Consider the following 14,375-nt stretch of genomic DNA (forward strand, 5'->3'; position numbering starts at 1 on the left):
CAATTTTGTTTCCAGTGATGCACTAAGCCTGTTTGACATGGCTTTCATCTAGAGGTGGTGGGCAAAGCACAGCCCCAGCAACCTCAGGATCTGACCCTGCACTACCTTCCCCACAGATAAGGGTGAAATGTCCTCAGGTGTTCAAGCCAGGACAACTTTAGGGTCTGATTACACCAATCTAACTGCACTTTAACTCCACAGTACTTTCAGAAGAATCCTACCTGTGCTTGTTTTCTCAAGTCACCATTACACACAACGGAGCTCTGCTTTTGTGGGGAATAAATACCTTGATTTGCTTTGCTTTTGTAGCTTCTGCTTTCCCTATTAAACTGTCTTGATCTCAACTCCCAAGTTTTCTTGCTTTCACCTTTTCAATTCTCTCCCCCATCCCACAGGAATGTGTGGGGCTTAGTTGCCAGCTGATATTAAACCAGAACAGAAGCATGTGCTATCTCCATGCTATTTTGGGTAGGATCTCTTTAAAAAAGTCTCTGTCTCAATCCCAGTGTCTTATTCTATTCCTCATAGGATGAAGTCTTCTCTGGATATCATACTATAAATTCTAAAGCAGAATCCAACTCCTGAACATTCCAATCATCAACCTCCTGCAGAATGCTCCGACAATACAGATATTTCAGTCAGATTTGTAAATATTAATGTGTCTTCCTTCCACTTCAGTGACAGGGCCCTTTGCCAGGCTTCAGCTTGCTGGTGTGGTTCAGGATGAAAGTCAGTAAAAAAATTACAGCTCCCCCTGTGAGCAGCAGTACTTCAGTACACCTGTGAGACAAGTGCCAAACGAAGCGCAGAAGTGATCACAACAGAAAGAACATTTCCTTCTGTCAGTCTCTGTCTTTAATTCCAAAGTAACAGTGCTGCAGCCAAGGTTTAACAAAATGGTTGAGCTAATCCCTGCTATTCACAGGTGACTGTTCACCTGCTCATCACAGACCCTTGTCTGACACCTTGCTGAGCTGTTTCAGCTGGCCAAAGCTGCAGCAAAGACTCAGCTCTTTAGGAGAGTGTAGCTGGGAGCAGCAGTTTGGGGCAGATCGCTGAGCAGCGCCCTCTCACACCTATGCTACTGTTACAGCCAGCACCTACTGAAAAGAGCAGCCTCACTTCACCTCCCTTCCTGTGGGTGGTGCCTTCCTGTCTCCTCCTTTGTACAGCTTTCCTGCTTTCAGCAACTTAGCTTTCTGAACTGGACCACACAAGAGCCACTGCTGGCATCGGGAAGGGAAGAGGAAGTCCCAGCCTGGAAGAAGAAGGAGGATAAGGATCAGGATGGCTCCCCTTTTGCCTAGACTGCCATTAGCTCAGCCTTAGCTGCCAAGTGAAGCCACACACTGACCCCAGCAGCACACAGAACCAGGTACATTAGCCCATTTCCTTCAAGGGAAATACTGAAGTCCATGGGGTACACTCCAGGCCTGTGAGCAGGGTAAGGTCTGTGCTAGTTAATTCTTGCTTTGGACAAGAGTTAAGAACAACCACAACAATGTTTTTTGTGATGCTTCAAGCTACAGTGCAAGCTCTGTTAATGCCACAATTTGCCTGTGGTACTGGTAGGTAGAAATGCTTCTTTCTGTGACTCTGCAGTCATGTCACTCTATAAACAATAGTGCTTTCAGGTAAAGAAAATGGAAAATCTGAGCCTAAGAAGGTCTTCCACCTGACCTCAGCCCTTCTACTTGGCTTGAATACTTGCACTATAAATTATTACTCCCTGTACTACTCGACATACCCGTATTGCAAGTTACCCCCATGCTGGAGGGCACAAAAATCACCCACTACACTTTTAAAGAAACACCTTTACTCTGAAGGAAGAAAGATCAGACCATGATACATGACAAGAGGGTAAAAAAACCCAAAAGCCTGCAAACCTGCTTCCCAAGGCTCAAAAAGGTGCAAAGTTCTTTATGTGCCCAAAACAAACCACTTAAGCCAATAAAATTTACAAAACCCAAAATAGTTTTATTTACTTTTCAGATTTCTGCCTCAATGAGACATTTTGCAAACATGCTAAGGCTACAAAATGTCCAAGTTGACAAAGACATGCAACGCTGACCATTCAATAAGTCACAGCTATCACAGGAACAACTGTGTCCCCCGGGCCACAGGTCCCAAAAACAGGGATGGTGTACAGTGATCATGGCAACGCACTACACAGGACCCAGTAACCTGAGGTAGGTCATTTACAGTAAGAAAACCATGTCCTACACCAGTGTTACATCCTGATCAACAGGAACCCCTCTAAGGTTCCAGAAGACGTGGGGTCGAGGACTGCTTCCTTAACAAGTGTGCAAGAAAGAAACAGGAAATATCCATGTTGATTAATCTTAGTTTAAGTGAGCAGAACAAAGTTAGTGTTACCCATGCCAGTGAAAGCCAACCTAAACCTCTGAGGAGTGTTAGCAGCTTCAAGATAAAGAGTCAGTCAGCTGAAGCAACTCTGAAAAGGCTTTCCTGCTAGCATACAGGGTACAATTTGAACCTTATGATTAATTTGTTACAGATCATTCCACAAACAGTAAGATTTTGGTTGTGTTAGATCAGCGAAGCAGGAAGAGCTTGGGCTTGCTTGCATTAAAATAAACTCTGCTGATACAGTAAGAAATACTGTGTCAGGACACTGAGAAAATACAAGGCCTTAATGTGACCCAGGAGTGGTTCTCCATTCAGATCACTAAAAACCCTGCTTTGGAAAAGCATCATGGGAAGCAGCAGCCACTGCTGTGGTGAACATTAGCGATGGCCCAACCAGCTCTGATAAATTACAATGCAATAGTTACACCACAGAGCTCTTCTCTGCTGCGCTAGACAAAGATGTGACAATAAAGGACACTATTGCAAAGCTTCACTTCCACTCAGACACGCAGAAAATCCGGCACTAGGAAAAGACGAACTGTAAAAGACAAAACGTTGTCTGATACAGCCCGATAAAGCCAGATCTCTGGTACCATAAACTGTACAAAAATGATAGAAAAGAATATGCACTGTTATTAATACAGTGCTTATTTTAATATAAAATAAACAGCTTACATTTCCACTGTAAATATAGGCTATATACAGAATTATGTATAGATATAGCTACATGTATAAAGCTTCATTATAGGCCTCTGATACATTTATAACTATGGCTCCCTGAGCCATTTGTAGAGTGCATTTAATAACAAAAAATTAGTAGTATGGAATAAATACATAATAAAAACATGAGTTCTTCTGACATGGTTCTAAAAACTCTCTGGCTTGACACATTGTGCTAGAAATTAAAAGATGAAAAGACAATAATCTGCGAGGAGGAGGAAGAGCTGGCCTGCCACAGGCAGGGAGCGTAGCTCTCCAAAATTAAAGTGACTTTGCCCTGAATTTCAGCCCTTGACAGCAACCTTGTTCTCCGCAGCAGCAAACATAGCATAGAAGCGCGAGTTCTCGTTGGCCAGAAGGGCAGTCGGGGTGTCGAATTCCACTACCTGAAACCAAACAAGGCAGGTAAAGTATGTCAGTAAAATTCAGCAGAGCATTGACTTCTACCCCTTGGACTTGTGATGGCAAAGAGTGGAAAACACAACATTCATCTTTAGGTGAGACACCAGGCAATGAAGTAATTGTATTTAAGGATACTGTAACCTGGAATGCTTCCAACTGGCTCAAAAACTGAAACTAGACCAACAGGAAGCAACCTCTGGTGGTTCTGACAGAGGCAGATGCTATGGGCTTTTGCCTTCTCTACCTTTAAGAGCCTTGCCCAATGTTCTTGCATTTAACTATTTATGACTCCCAAATGGAAGCCTGAAAAATAGGTAAAGTATCTGCCATTAGGTATGCTTGATGGCACAAGGCTTTATGAAAGCAATGGGAAACTGCCACTGAGCCCCAGCAGAGATGTTTATGTTATTACCCATCTCAGAATTAACCTACAAAGGAAGCCTCAAAGAGTTTTAAAGACAGACTGTTATTCTATGGTACTTTCTTGGTGTGAAAAAAAAATTTTGCCATCTTGGATCTTGTCCCAGGCAGCAACTGATTCTACTGGTCTATTATTACCAAGGATATGAATGAACACAGAGGATTTTCTGCCCTGCAGTGCAGCTGTTCACTCAGTTCAGTCTGCACACACAGCACCAGCAGACTGGGGGCAGACACCTCCCTGCTCACCTGTCCCTGTGTTAGCACCATGATCCGGTCACAGCCCAGCACCGTGTGCAGGCGGTGAGCAATTGTTAGCATAGTGCAGTCTGCAAACGCCTCTCTGATGGTCTCCTGGATCAGCAAGTCTGTCTCTGTGTCCATAGCAGCTGTTGCTTCATCCAGGATCAGTATCTGAAAGCAGCACAGAATTCTGGTTGTTACCCATGGTCACACCTTCCCTCCCTCAATATAAAAATACATGGGTGGGCAGAATGGTCACAGCCAAGTGTTGTCACAACTGGCAATCCTTACAGAGCTGTGGGTACAAACACAGGTTTTACAGTACCCTTTCAGTTTCCTCTATGTAATTGCCTTCAACAAAGCCTATGGATGACACATTTTATTGTCACATCCTAGAGCAACATGTGGGTTATGACCTGAGCCTCAAGCTTCCACTACTTTCAATTTTATATTCCACAGATGAATCTCCAACATAATTTTTACCAGTAAATTGATTTGACACATTCCTGGTGATGACATTTCTCCTGGAATGAGTCAATACTGACAAGGCTTAATAGCTTTTTTAAACTCGGTAAAAAGTCTCTTCCCCATAGACATAAACTGATTTGGACTGATTTCTTGTCAAAGCTGAACTGGACATGCTTTGTGCAGGTACTGCAGAGACAGCAGTAACTTCTGCTGAGTAGTCTGACTTTAAAAACAGATGCAGAGTGAACTCTAAAATATTATGATATGTCACATTTCAGAAAAAAAATTGTTAAAACCAGAATCCTGATCAATCTCAATCCAAACATCCTTTCTCACTGTAATTGTTTGTTTTCCATTCCTGCAAAATCTTTCACTTGGCTGGCATAGCATGGTCCCAAAGTCCACTTGGAGGCCACATTTTAGTGGAGCACCGTGTAGAAGGAAAACACTTGGCTCATATTAACACAAAGGTGGAAGAAGGGAAGAATCTGATGCTCCCCCAGTAACAGGACACTGAAGAAATGATTGTCTGACACACTATTGTTAGCACTTACAAGCAATGCCTTTCCAATGGCAGGACACTGCAGGAGCTGGCTACAGACACCTTCCTGTTTGTTTTAACCTTACACCTCTCTGGGTTGCAATAATCATTGGTGGGATTCCTCTGACAGACAGAAAGAATCCAGCACAAAAAAGGCTTGCTCCATCCTATAATTCTGGTATCTCTAGCTATTTCTCTTCTGCTGTGCTCACCTTGCAACGACGCAGCAGAGCTCTAGCTATACACAGTAACTGTCTTTCTCCAACAGAAAAGTTCTCCCCATTTTCCATCACTTCTGAATCAAGCTTCATAGGCAGCTGTGCAACCTGTGTGGGAAAAAAGAGGCAAAAATCTCAGAGCACTGCACAAAATCATATAAACACAAACAGATCTCCTGACAATCTTTGTCACCAGCAGAAGAGTGAACCTAGTCCCTGCAGGAATCCTGCAGCCATACCTGCCACCTGGCTTACATGAAAAGGAACTGGAAATGTCGTGGCAGCAAGACTTACTGCAGAGGGCCTTGCAAAGGGCAGGTTTTAAGTTCAGTATAAATTTGCACATGTGACATGTACGGTCACAAACAGAAATGTAGAATTCACACCTCAGGCACATACAGGAAAATATCACTTGAAATGTTTTAACACCCTAAGAATCCCTTGATGAAGCAGCACTCTGCTATTCTATATACTAAAAAAAAAAATCACAGAATATGGCATGTCCCTAAAAAACCAAAAGTAGCAGTCTGATAAAATAATGGGAAAAAATAAAAAAAATTGGTTAAATAAAGCATAGAGAACAAGGGGGGAAATGTAGTGAGAAAGCTTAGATAAAGACCTCTAAAGTAGCTGCTAACAGATTATGGTGCTTTGGAAGTCAAATGCAAACATCCATCTCCCAGGGCACATAATACTTACACACTCCTTCATGTGAGTCCTTTCCAAAGCAGCCCAGATTTGTTCCTCACTGTACTGATTGAAAGGATCCAAGTTTGATCTGGAAGGGGAAGCAGAAAACAAGGAGAATTTTAACTCAGTAATGAATGGCAAACCAACAGTGCACTAATTTATCCAGACAGGTGATTCCCATCTGGCCTTCCACTAACAGTTTCATTGCCAGGGAAATCAGATATTCCCAGCACACTGAGGTTAGAAGAGCTAAAAAACAAGAGTAGAGATGGAAGACAAAGATACTAAAACTTCAACCACATATAAAGGGAAGCAAGACTTCCATACAGGATGATCACACCCAGTGCTGCACTGGGCCAGCTAAAATCATTCATCTGTGTTTTTTGTTTCAAAACTAGAACAGAAGCTAGGATGCCTGAGAGCTACCACCTCACCAAGCACCTACTGCATTTCAGGTACAAGCAGAAAGACTGCTCAGTCCCTTCTTGCCTTCTTATGGCCTCACTAACCTCACAGTGCCACTGAACAGCACAGGTTCCTGAGGGATTATGGAGAGTTTGCTCCGAAGATCTGCCAAGCCAATATCATTTATTTTCACTCCATCAATTTTAATGCAGCCTCCAGACAGTTCAACAAGACGAAAGAGTGCCATTCCAAGGGAAGACTTCCCTAAAAATGAGATAGGAAAAACATGACTGCTATTTCTATGGAATCATAATGGTTTTTCAGATGAGAAAGCATTTTAAAAGCTGTCCACATCTAAGAAAAGTCTTAAAATACCAAAAAGTCCTGGTAAGCAATGCTCTGGTAAGTTCTGAGGTTCAGCATTTAATTTTCTGAGCAATTGTGGGGGTAGCTCCTAATCTCTCCTCAATAAAGCCATGCCTGGAGTGCTGCCCTAACCCCACTGCCAAAACCCTGCCATGAAAACCCAATACAGCAATATAAATTACTTATTTAGAAACTCATTTTGAGGTTGATTTAAGTCATCTCACAAACAGGGGTTTGGATTCTTCACATTACAGAGTTCTGAGATGGTTCAGAGCCAAACCTGCCAGCAGCATCAGTACAGAATCTTTCAAGAGAGTCAGAGAAGCTGCAATGGGCACATTGTAGGCACCAATCTGTGCTGGTCAGTGCTTTGGGGAGTTAAATATGATCAACACACTGGCTCAAGCATAGTAGGATATCCCTGTACTTTAAATGGAAATTTGTTTTCACTATTGTTAACAGGGATCATGCTTATGTACAGACATGAATGGAAACCTCCACTGACAGTGCTCAAGCCCTCCTGTGCAACCAACTTACTCAAACACAGGACAACCAATATGACTGCCCCAATCCATTCTGTAAAGGTAACAATTTAACTCTGCTTTGTGTTTTTCCTTACCTGAGCCTGTCCTGCCCACAATGCCAATCTTTTCCTTGGGTTTGATGGTAAAGGACACTTTTTTAAGTACTAGAGGGAGGTTCTCTCGGTACCGCATCTCTGCATTTTCAAAAACAACTTCACCTTCCTGTGGCCAGTCCAGAGGAGGAGTTTTGTTCTTAATTCGAGCAGGAGCTTCCAGGGAAAGCGTCTTTTAACAAAAATACAGAAGTTCAGTTTCCAGTAAACAAAGCACCAAAGGAAAATTATCAGCTACAGCTTTCAGCAGTTCTTCCCTGCAGACTCAGCCCAGATCATTTATGGCAGTTTCATGATGAGCTGTTTGGCTGGATGTGGGCCCAGTGGTTCAGAAGTTTGCTGTATTACACTGACCACACTGTTAATTCCCCTCCTGTTGCCTCAGTAATGACATCAGTCCTTCTACACAACAGTGGTTTTCATCAATGGAATTCAAAATGTATTTTAGGCCTACTGTTTATCAGCACAATCCTATTGAGTTTCATGGCACTCCAAAGACTGGATGCAAAATCTGGTGCATTTCTATGCCTCATTTGCTATGCCATACCAGGGTCACCACTGTTGATTTTGACACAGAAGAGAATGTCCAAGTAGCATTAAATGCCACCCTCTTCCTTCTCCTCATGTTCCCCTGTCCTACTGAATCAGTCCCTTCCAGCCTGCTCACTTTTGCTATTTCACTTTGCCCTTTACTGAGCAGTTCACAGATGAAACAGAAAAGCAGAACATCTGAAAGCCAAACACAAGGCTTTATAGCATGTTTACAGTGAAGTCAAGGTCACTTTCCCATACTTGGCACAAGCACCCTCAAAGAATGGCAGCAATCCCATCATGGGATTCACCTCATGTAACTGAACCAGGCCATGACAACTCCTTTATAGTCTCTACAAAGAGAGATATCTACAAATGCCATAAAACAGCATTTCTGGAGTGTGATTTTTCTCATTCTAATATAAATACCTAGAACAGATAATAAATTGCCCTCTAGAGACACCCATTTCCTACACTGACCATAGAGAGATCCCACAGGGATGGCAGTTGTAGACATCTGCAATATCTAGTTAGAGGCAGATTAATTGTACACCAGGGGTTTGAGAGAAAAACAGCCATCTGCTATGATAGTGCTCCCATTCCTTGAGCTTGATGCTCAAAACAGCAACCTTGAGCCCCCACTGGGGGCTTGGAAAGACCCAGGATCTGAATGGTGTTTCACTGGCCACCCACCCTTCACTTCAGCTTCAAACTAGTTTTACAGTTTCATAAATGGCTGTCTAGAGATCAACATTTTTTAAAAATCACAGATAGTGTTGCTTGATAGTGATACAGAATGAGAGACAATTTTTAAAAAACCCCAAACAACAGCCTACAACTGTAGGTTTTGCCACTAAGGGCCTGACTGATAAACCCATCTCGGCTCAGTGGGAGATACAATATTTGGCACAGTTGTCAAGTTGTGTGGTCACCAAGTCTTCCATATGCAGAAATTTTCTACTTAGATGCCTCCAGAGGATTTAACTGGGGGAATGGACAGGTTTGGGGCTTTTGTCTTCTCTGGTTTTTAATCTGTAGATTAAATCCACACACTTTAAGAAAGCCACAATATCAACTACTAAATAGCCCAGATTTACCAAATAAATAAATGTATCTCCCTCTGAGGTTCACAGGAAACATTAAATAGAAAAGTCTTTCACCGCACACACCAGACCCTGTAGGAGGCTTTCTCCCGGCTATGCTTTCCCCACTAACCCATGCCGAGTTCTGCACACACAAATCCCAGTTACAAAGAAAGGGTTACAGATAATCAGAGCAGCTTGCTAAGCACTTAGCCTGGCACATTTATCATGTTCAGCTGAGCACATTTCTCATGTTTGCAGTAAGAGCATTCCCTTGACTTTTCAAGCATACAGAAATTATGTTACATAAGACAGCTGCAGAAAAGCAGGCTTATTAGGCTGAAGTGGAATTATTTGTAGATAAAGTAACAAACAGTTATCTGTGTTTAAATGAAGGAATTCCATTAGGTTTGGAATGAAGGATGCCAGAACACCATCCTTTTGCTGTAAAATAATGTTTTGAATCCCCAGTTACCCCTTTCACACACTCCACTCTTTACTGTGAGTGTCAGCAAACTTCCAATAGCTTATGTAAACCAGCAATGCCTCCAAGTTTAGTTACCTACCAGCTCTGGGGCCATTCAGCCCCCAGTGCTGATACATGTGCTTCACAAAACAAACTCACTCTGCAGTGTTACAGCACAGGCTTTAGTGCCTTTCCAAGATCAGGAATGTACATTCTGTACCAGGGCAGACTATGGCTGAGGCCAGCAATGTAACAAACACAAAATTTCACAACAGGCAGTTGAATGCAGTCCTACCTTGATATAGTGGTCAATCCTCTCCACTGAGGTGAAGCGAGCTTCTGTCTCTGAAGCCAGTCTGACTGTAAACTGGAATAACCCTGTTAGCTGAAGAGGTGAAAGAAAACAGATTTTTAGAGCTGTGACTTGTTATTGAATTAAGAGATGAACATGGCCAGGAGGATCAGGGCAGTAACTGTACTTGGGACTGAAGAGGTCACACCTTGAACCCTGTGTTCAGTTTTGGGCCCCTCACCACAACACAGATATTGAGGTGCTGGAACATGTCCAGAGAAGGGCAACAGAGCTGGGGAAGGGTCTGGAGTCCTGTGAGGAGCAGCTGAGGGAGGTGGGGGGGCTCAGCCTGGATAAGAAGAGGCTCAGGGGGCTCTTATCACTCTCTACAACTCTCTGAAAGGAGGGTGGAGCCAGCTGGGGTTTGCTCTCTTCTCCCACTTAACAAGCAATAGGACAAGAGGAAACAACTTCAATTTGTGCCAGAGGAGGTTTAGATTGGATGTTAGGAACATTTCTTCACAAAAAGAGCTGCCAAGCACTGAGATTGCCAGGGGAGTGGTGGAGTCACCATCCCTGGAGGTATTTAAAAGTTGTGTAGATGTGGCACATGAGGACATGGTTTAGTGGTGGGTTTGGCATTGCTGAGGTAATAGTTGGACTCAATGACCTTATTGCTGTTTTCCAACCTAAAGAATTCTATGATATTTGATATTCTTGACATCAAGCACCATATAACTAAGGTCTTCAAGGCAAGTTAATTAAATAGTTCATTTTAAAATCACCATAATTTATGAATCCCTTGAGAAACCAGCAGCTTAGAAACTTTTCACAAGAGCAACAGCTTTAAGTATGAGGTGTCTAAGCTCTGTGATTTCCCCTCAGCACCACAAGGAGGCAGAAGAGGCCAAACAGCAGCTCCAACAGAGTGCTCAGAGCCCTGCAGCTCCTCTGAGCCAGCGCTGGACGCTGCTTGCTCATTAGCAACATCTACATTAAAAGAGAAATAAAGGATTACAGTATGTGGTCATACTCACCTGCACAGCATAGGAGATGGCCAGGCCAGCATAGGCAGGAGGGATCTGGCCATGCATCAGGACAATCATAAGGCCAGTGGTTGTGATCAGAGCAATGCTGATGATGTCCAGGCGCACGGCCAGCCAGCGCATGGCACAGCTGAACAAGTAAAACGGGGCCTGGTTGTCATCCAGCAGCTCCTGGTACCTGAAACAAACACAGCAAATGTTAGGGGACTCCATGAGCCTGATGTTCTGCAAATATCACACCTACTTAAACTCCTGTATCAGGATTCAGGATGAGAAGACTCATCACTGACCAGATTTCAAACCAAAACACGAGGCAGGGTTTGCAAACTTCCCCCACTACTGCTCTTCCCAGTTTTCCCTTACCCTTCCTTCTGTTCTCCCAGTTTCTTTCCCCAGAAAAGTAACTTTCAGTCATAGAGCCAATGATCCATCAGACTCCAGCAATAAATCCTTCTGAATGCCAGAAGCTGTTGCATTCAGCTTTGTGCTCCACCATTCCCAGATGGATATCTAGACTGACCTGTGCAGAAATTCCTGTCCTTTGTGGTAGGCATGGATTGTGGAGAGACCCTGGATGCTAGATGTAATGTGAGACAAGAATGGAGACTGTGTGATGTTGTCCAGACGCTTGAGCTCTCGAATAAAGACTCTGGAAGAAAAGAAACACTTTGAGTTTCATGCAGAACCACCATATGCCAACCACTACGTTGTACTTGAAGGTGAAAGTACCTTTTCAGCCAAAGTGTGGTGCACTTACCTAGACACAACATGCAGAACTGTGAACAGGACAATGAGGGGCCCCACTGCCACCAGGAACCAGGGGAAAACCCCAGAAATCACCCCCACACAGAAGAACACAAGGATGACATTCTGGATGAACATTTCTGCTTGAAATGGCAACCGAACATCAACTGGGAAATGGAAGGAAAAGAGGAAGATCTTGAGTACAGAAAACTAAAACAACCCATAGAAATCAATTCCAGCTCTACCTCAGTTACAAACACAGGGATTTCTTAGTTTATTCAAATTAAAAATGCACATTTTCACTGGGATATTTTTACCTTCTGAGTTACTGGCAGTCTAATTATTCCCATTTACAGAAATATCACTGATGTAACTCTGACCTAATTATCCCCTCTGCTGCACATCAGCTTCACTCCAATGTTTTAAGTTGCTCCTGCATTACCTGCTGAGAGCCCATGTGCAGCCTGGAGGTACAACAGCAGCAGCACATTTCCTTCTTCATAAGTGGATGCTCAGACCTGAGCTATCAGCTGCCTTCCAGAATCATAACCCAGGTATATCTCAAGTCCTGCTTTGTTTATTGCAAGTGCACATTTGGCAACAGACACAGGGTACAATCACCCCAACAGCAACAGACTGGAGAGTTTTCAGGGCTTAACTGGGAGGTCTGAATGTGGGATTTACAGGGCACACAGTGAGAGATACCTTCATCCATGTCTTTGGAAAACCTGTTGAGGATCCTCCCAGTGGGTGTCGTGTCAAAGAACTTCATGGGGCTACGCAGAATCCGTCGGAAGAGCTCATCATGGAGCCTTGAGGATGCTCTGAGAGTTCCCTGACAATGCAGAAAACATTGCAGGGTTATAAAGCAGTGTTTGCCTTCCTGCCACTCAAATAGTCTATTCTGTTTCTCTCTCCAATCATAAGAGTTTTTTTACTGCACTCTGTGCCTCCAGCCCATGGAGGAAGCTATTTGGGCAGAAGTTTAGCAGAAACATGGTGCAGCCTCAAGAGGTGGCTAAGGAAACATTACAATCCATGATTGACTTTGGTTCAAAAGTCTCTCAGGAGATGACCAAAAGCACCACAGTGACAGAAATTTGCAGCAGTGGGAGTAGGGGGGAGACAAACACCAGCACAGGCACCTACCTTTACAAAGACCACACCACGAACGGCTTTCAGGATCAACATCACTGCCATAGACAGTGCATAGATGCCAGCATAGTAATGCATGTGAGGGTTATCTTTCATACTGTTGCTTATGACAGTCTCATTTCCCACAGTCACCGTGGTGTTCTGTAGAAAATTCAAAGTTTCAGAGGTTGGTTAAGACAAGGATGAAGCATTTATACATTACATTGGTAGAATTTAACTGCCTTGTGTGTTCTCCCACTATATTTGATATTTCTTCTTGAAACTACTTCAGTGACCACTGAATACTTCAGAAACTTTGCCCTGGCAGAGATGTTTGACTTGTTGATCTGTAGCCCTTGATCTCTTTCCCTACAATATCTTCCAAAATACTACCACAATGCCTATTTCATTTGATTCCCAATCTCTCATTTCATCTCTTATTTCTTGCGTTCTTCTGAACAATGTCAGATACTTGGATGCCACCACACAGACATATTCACCTTGGATAGATCTTTATCAAATACTTATTTCTGCCACTATGCAATAAATTCTTTACTGTCACACTGCTATACATTCTCATTTTCTCTTTTATTTTTGCTCTTTAAGTATGTTTAAGGACCTCATTGCTGATTCTAATATTGTTGTCCATCTGCACTTCATTATTTCATCTCTGGGATTAGTACCTTGCTCTCTGTGCCCCCACAAAAAAACTCTTGCAGTTATATTTGGATTTTTAAATGCAACAGGACTTGAAAGCAAAGCCCTGAGAGTGGGAAAAAACCCAAACCTTCCCAAGTAATCAAAATCTCCAAAGCATTTCCAAAAGTCATCTGATTCAATTCTTACATATTTTAACAAAAATTGTCCAGTTAGGTATAAGATCACATTTAAACAAAAAACACTAAAGTTAGCTTGTTGGCCCCTTTCATATTTTCACTTCCTTTTCTTAGACTAACCAAAAAAATGAACAAGAGGGCAGCATTAAACCACATAAGCTATTACATCTTTCTCATTACTGGAGCTCTCTTATTCTTGGAGATGAACTCCTTAGTGAGACCAACTCCTGGGGAGCCTTACAACTTATTTAAATTAGAAAGCACCATTTGGTCTCACAGGACTGCTTGGGATTAGTCGAGCAGAACACCCCCAGCCCATTAGACACAAGAGTAGAAAAGCTTTTGAACTTACTCCACTGCCTTGCTTGATCCAGAAACTCAGCCACCAGTTGCTAAAGGCTGTGCTGCCCACATTTAGCACAAACAGTGCCATGATGATGAGGAATGCAAAGGGGCCTCCAGCTGCCTGAATGTAGACACCATAAACAGACCAGGGGACAGAGCCTTTGCCTTTCTCTTCCAACTGCACCAACTGGCCTGTGAAAACAACAGAAGATGAAGAGAGAATGAGGAAAGCTCTTCTATGAAACTCCTATAAATTTGTGAACACTCACAAAATTAGTCTTTCAAACTGTGCAGAAACACACACTTTACTTCACACTTAGAACTCAGTGGTTCAAACAGTTTTTCAAGAAGTCACATTTCTTCTGCAGAATAATTTAAGTCATGGTACAGCTGAAAAAGCCTCATCAGCACAGACTTAA

General features: G+C 42.9%; 1 protein-coding gene across 8 annotated transcripts in view; it reads right to left on the minus strand.

Annotated features, from left to right (window-relative positions):
• Positions 1-1,956: 1,956 nt before the first annotated feature.
• ABCC5 (ATP binding cassette subfamily C member 5) overlaps positions 1,957-14,375 on the minus strand; it is a 44,231-nt gene continuing 31,812 nt past the window's right edge. For all 8 annotated transcript variants that reach the window (XM_054638986.2, XM_077184047.1, XM_077184048.1 and 5 more), the window contains 13 exons: positions 13,964-14,148; positions 12,791-12,937; positions 12,347-12,476; positions 11,655-11,808; positions 11,418-11,546; positions 10,889-11,075; positions 9,855-9,944; positions 7,463-7,652; positions 6,582-6,741; positions 6,082-6,160; positions 5,377-5,490; positions 4,162-4,326; positions 1,957-3,476 (listed from right to left, as the gene is read on the minus strand). In XM_054638986.2, the coding sequence (XP_054494961.1) occupies positions 3,375-3,476; positions 4,162-4,326; positions 5,377-5,490; positions 6,082-6,160; positions 6,582-6,741; positions 7,463-7,652; positions 9,855-9,944; positions 10,889-11,075; positions 11,418-11,546; positions 11,655-11,808; positions 12,347-12,476; positions 12,791-12,937; positions 13,964-14,148 (1,832 nt within the window). In that variant the 3' untranslated portion in view covers positions 1,957-3,374. The remainder of the gene's footprint in view (positions 3,477-4,161; positions 4,327-5,376; positions 5,491-6,081; positions 6,161-6,581; positions 6,742-7,462; positions 7,653-9,854; positions 9,945-10,888; positions 11,076-11,417; positions 11,547-11,654; positions 11,809-12,346; positions 12,477-12,790; positions 12,938-13,963; positions 14,149-14,375) is intronic.

The sequence above is a fragment of the Agelaius phoeniceus genome, chromosome 10 (assembly GCF_051311805.1).
Source record: "Agelaius phoeniceus isolate bAgePho1 chromosome 10, bAgePho1.hap1, whole genome shotgun sequence".
NCBI lineage: Eukaryota > Metazoa > Chordata > Aves > Passeriformes > Icteridae > Agelaius > Agelaius phoeniceus.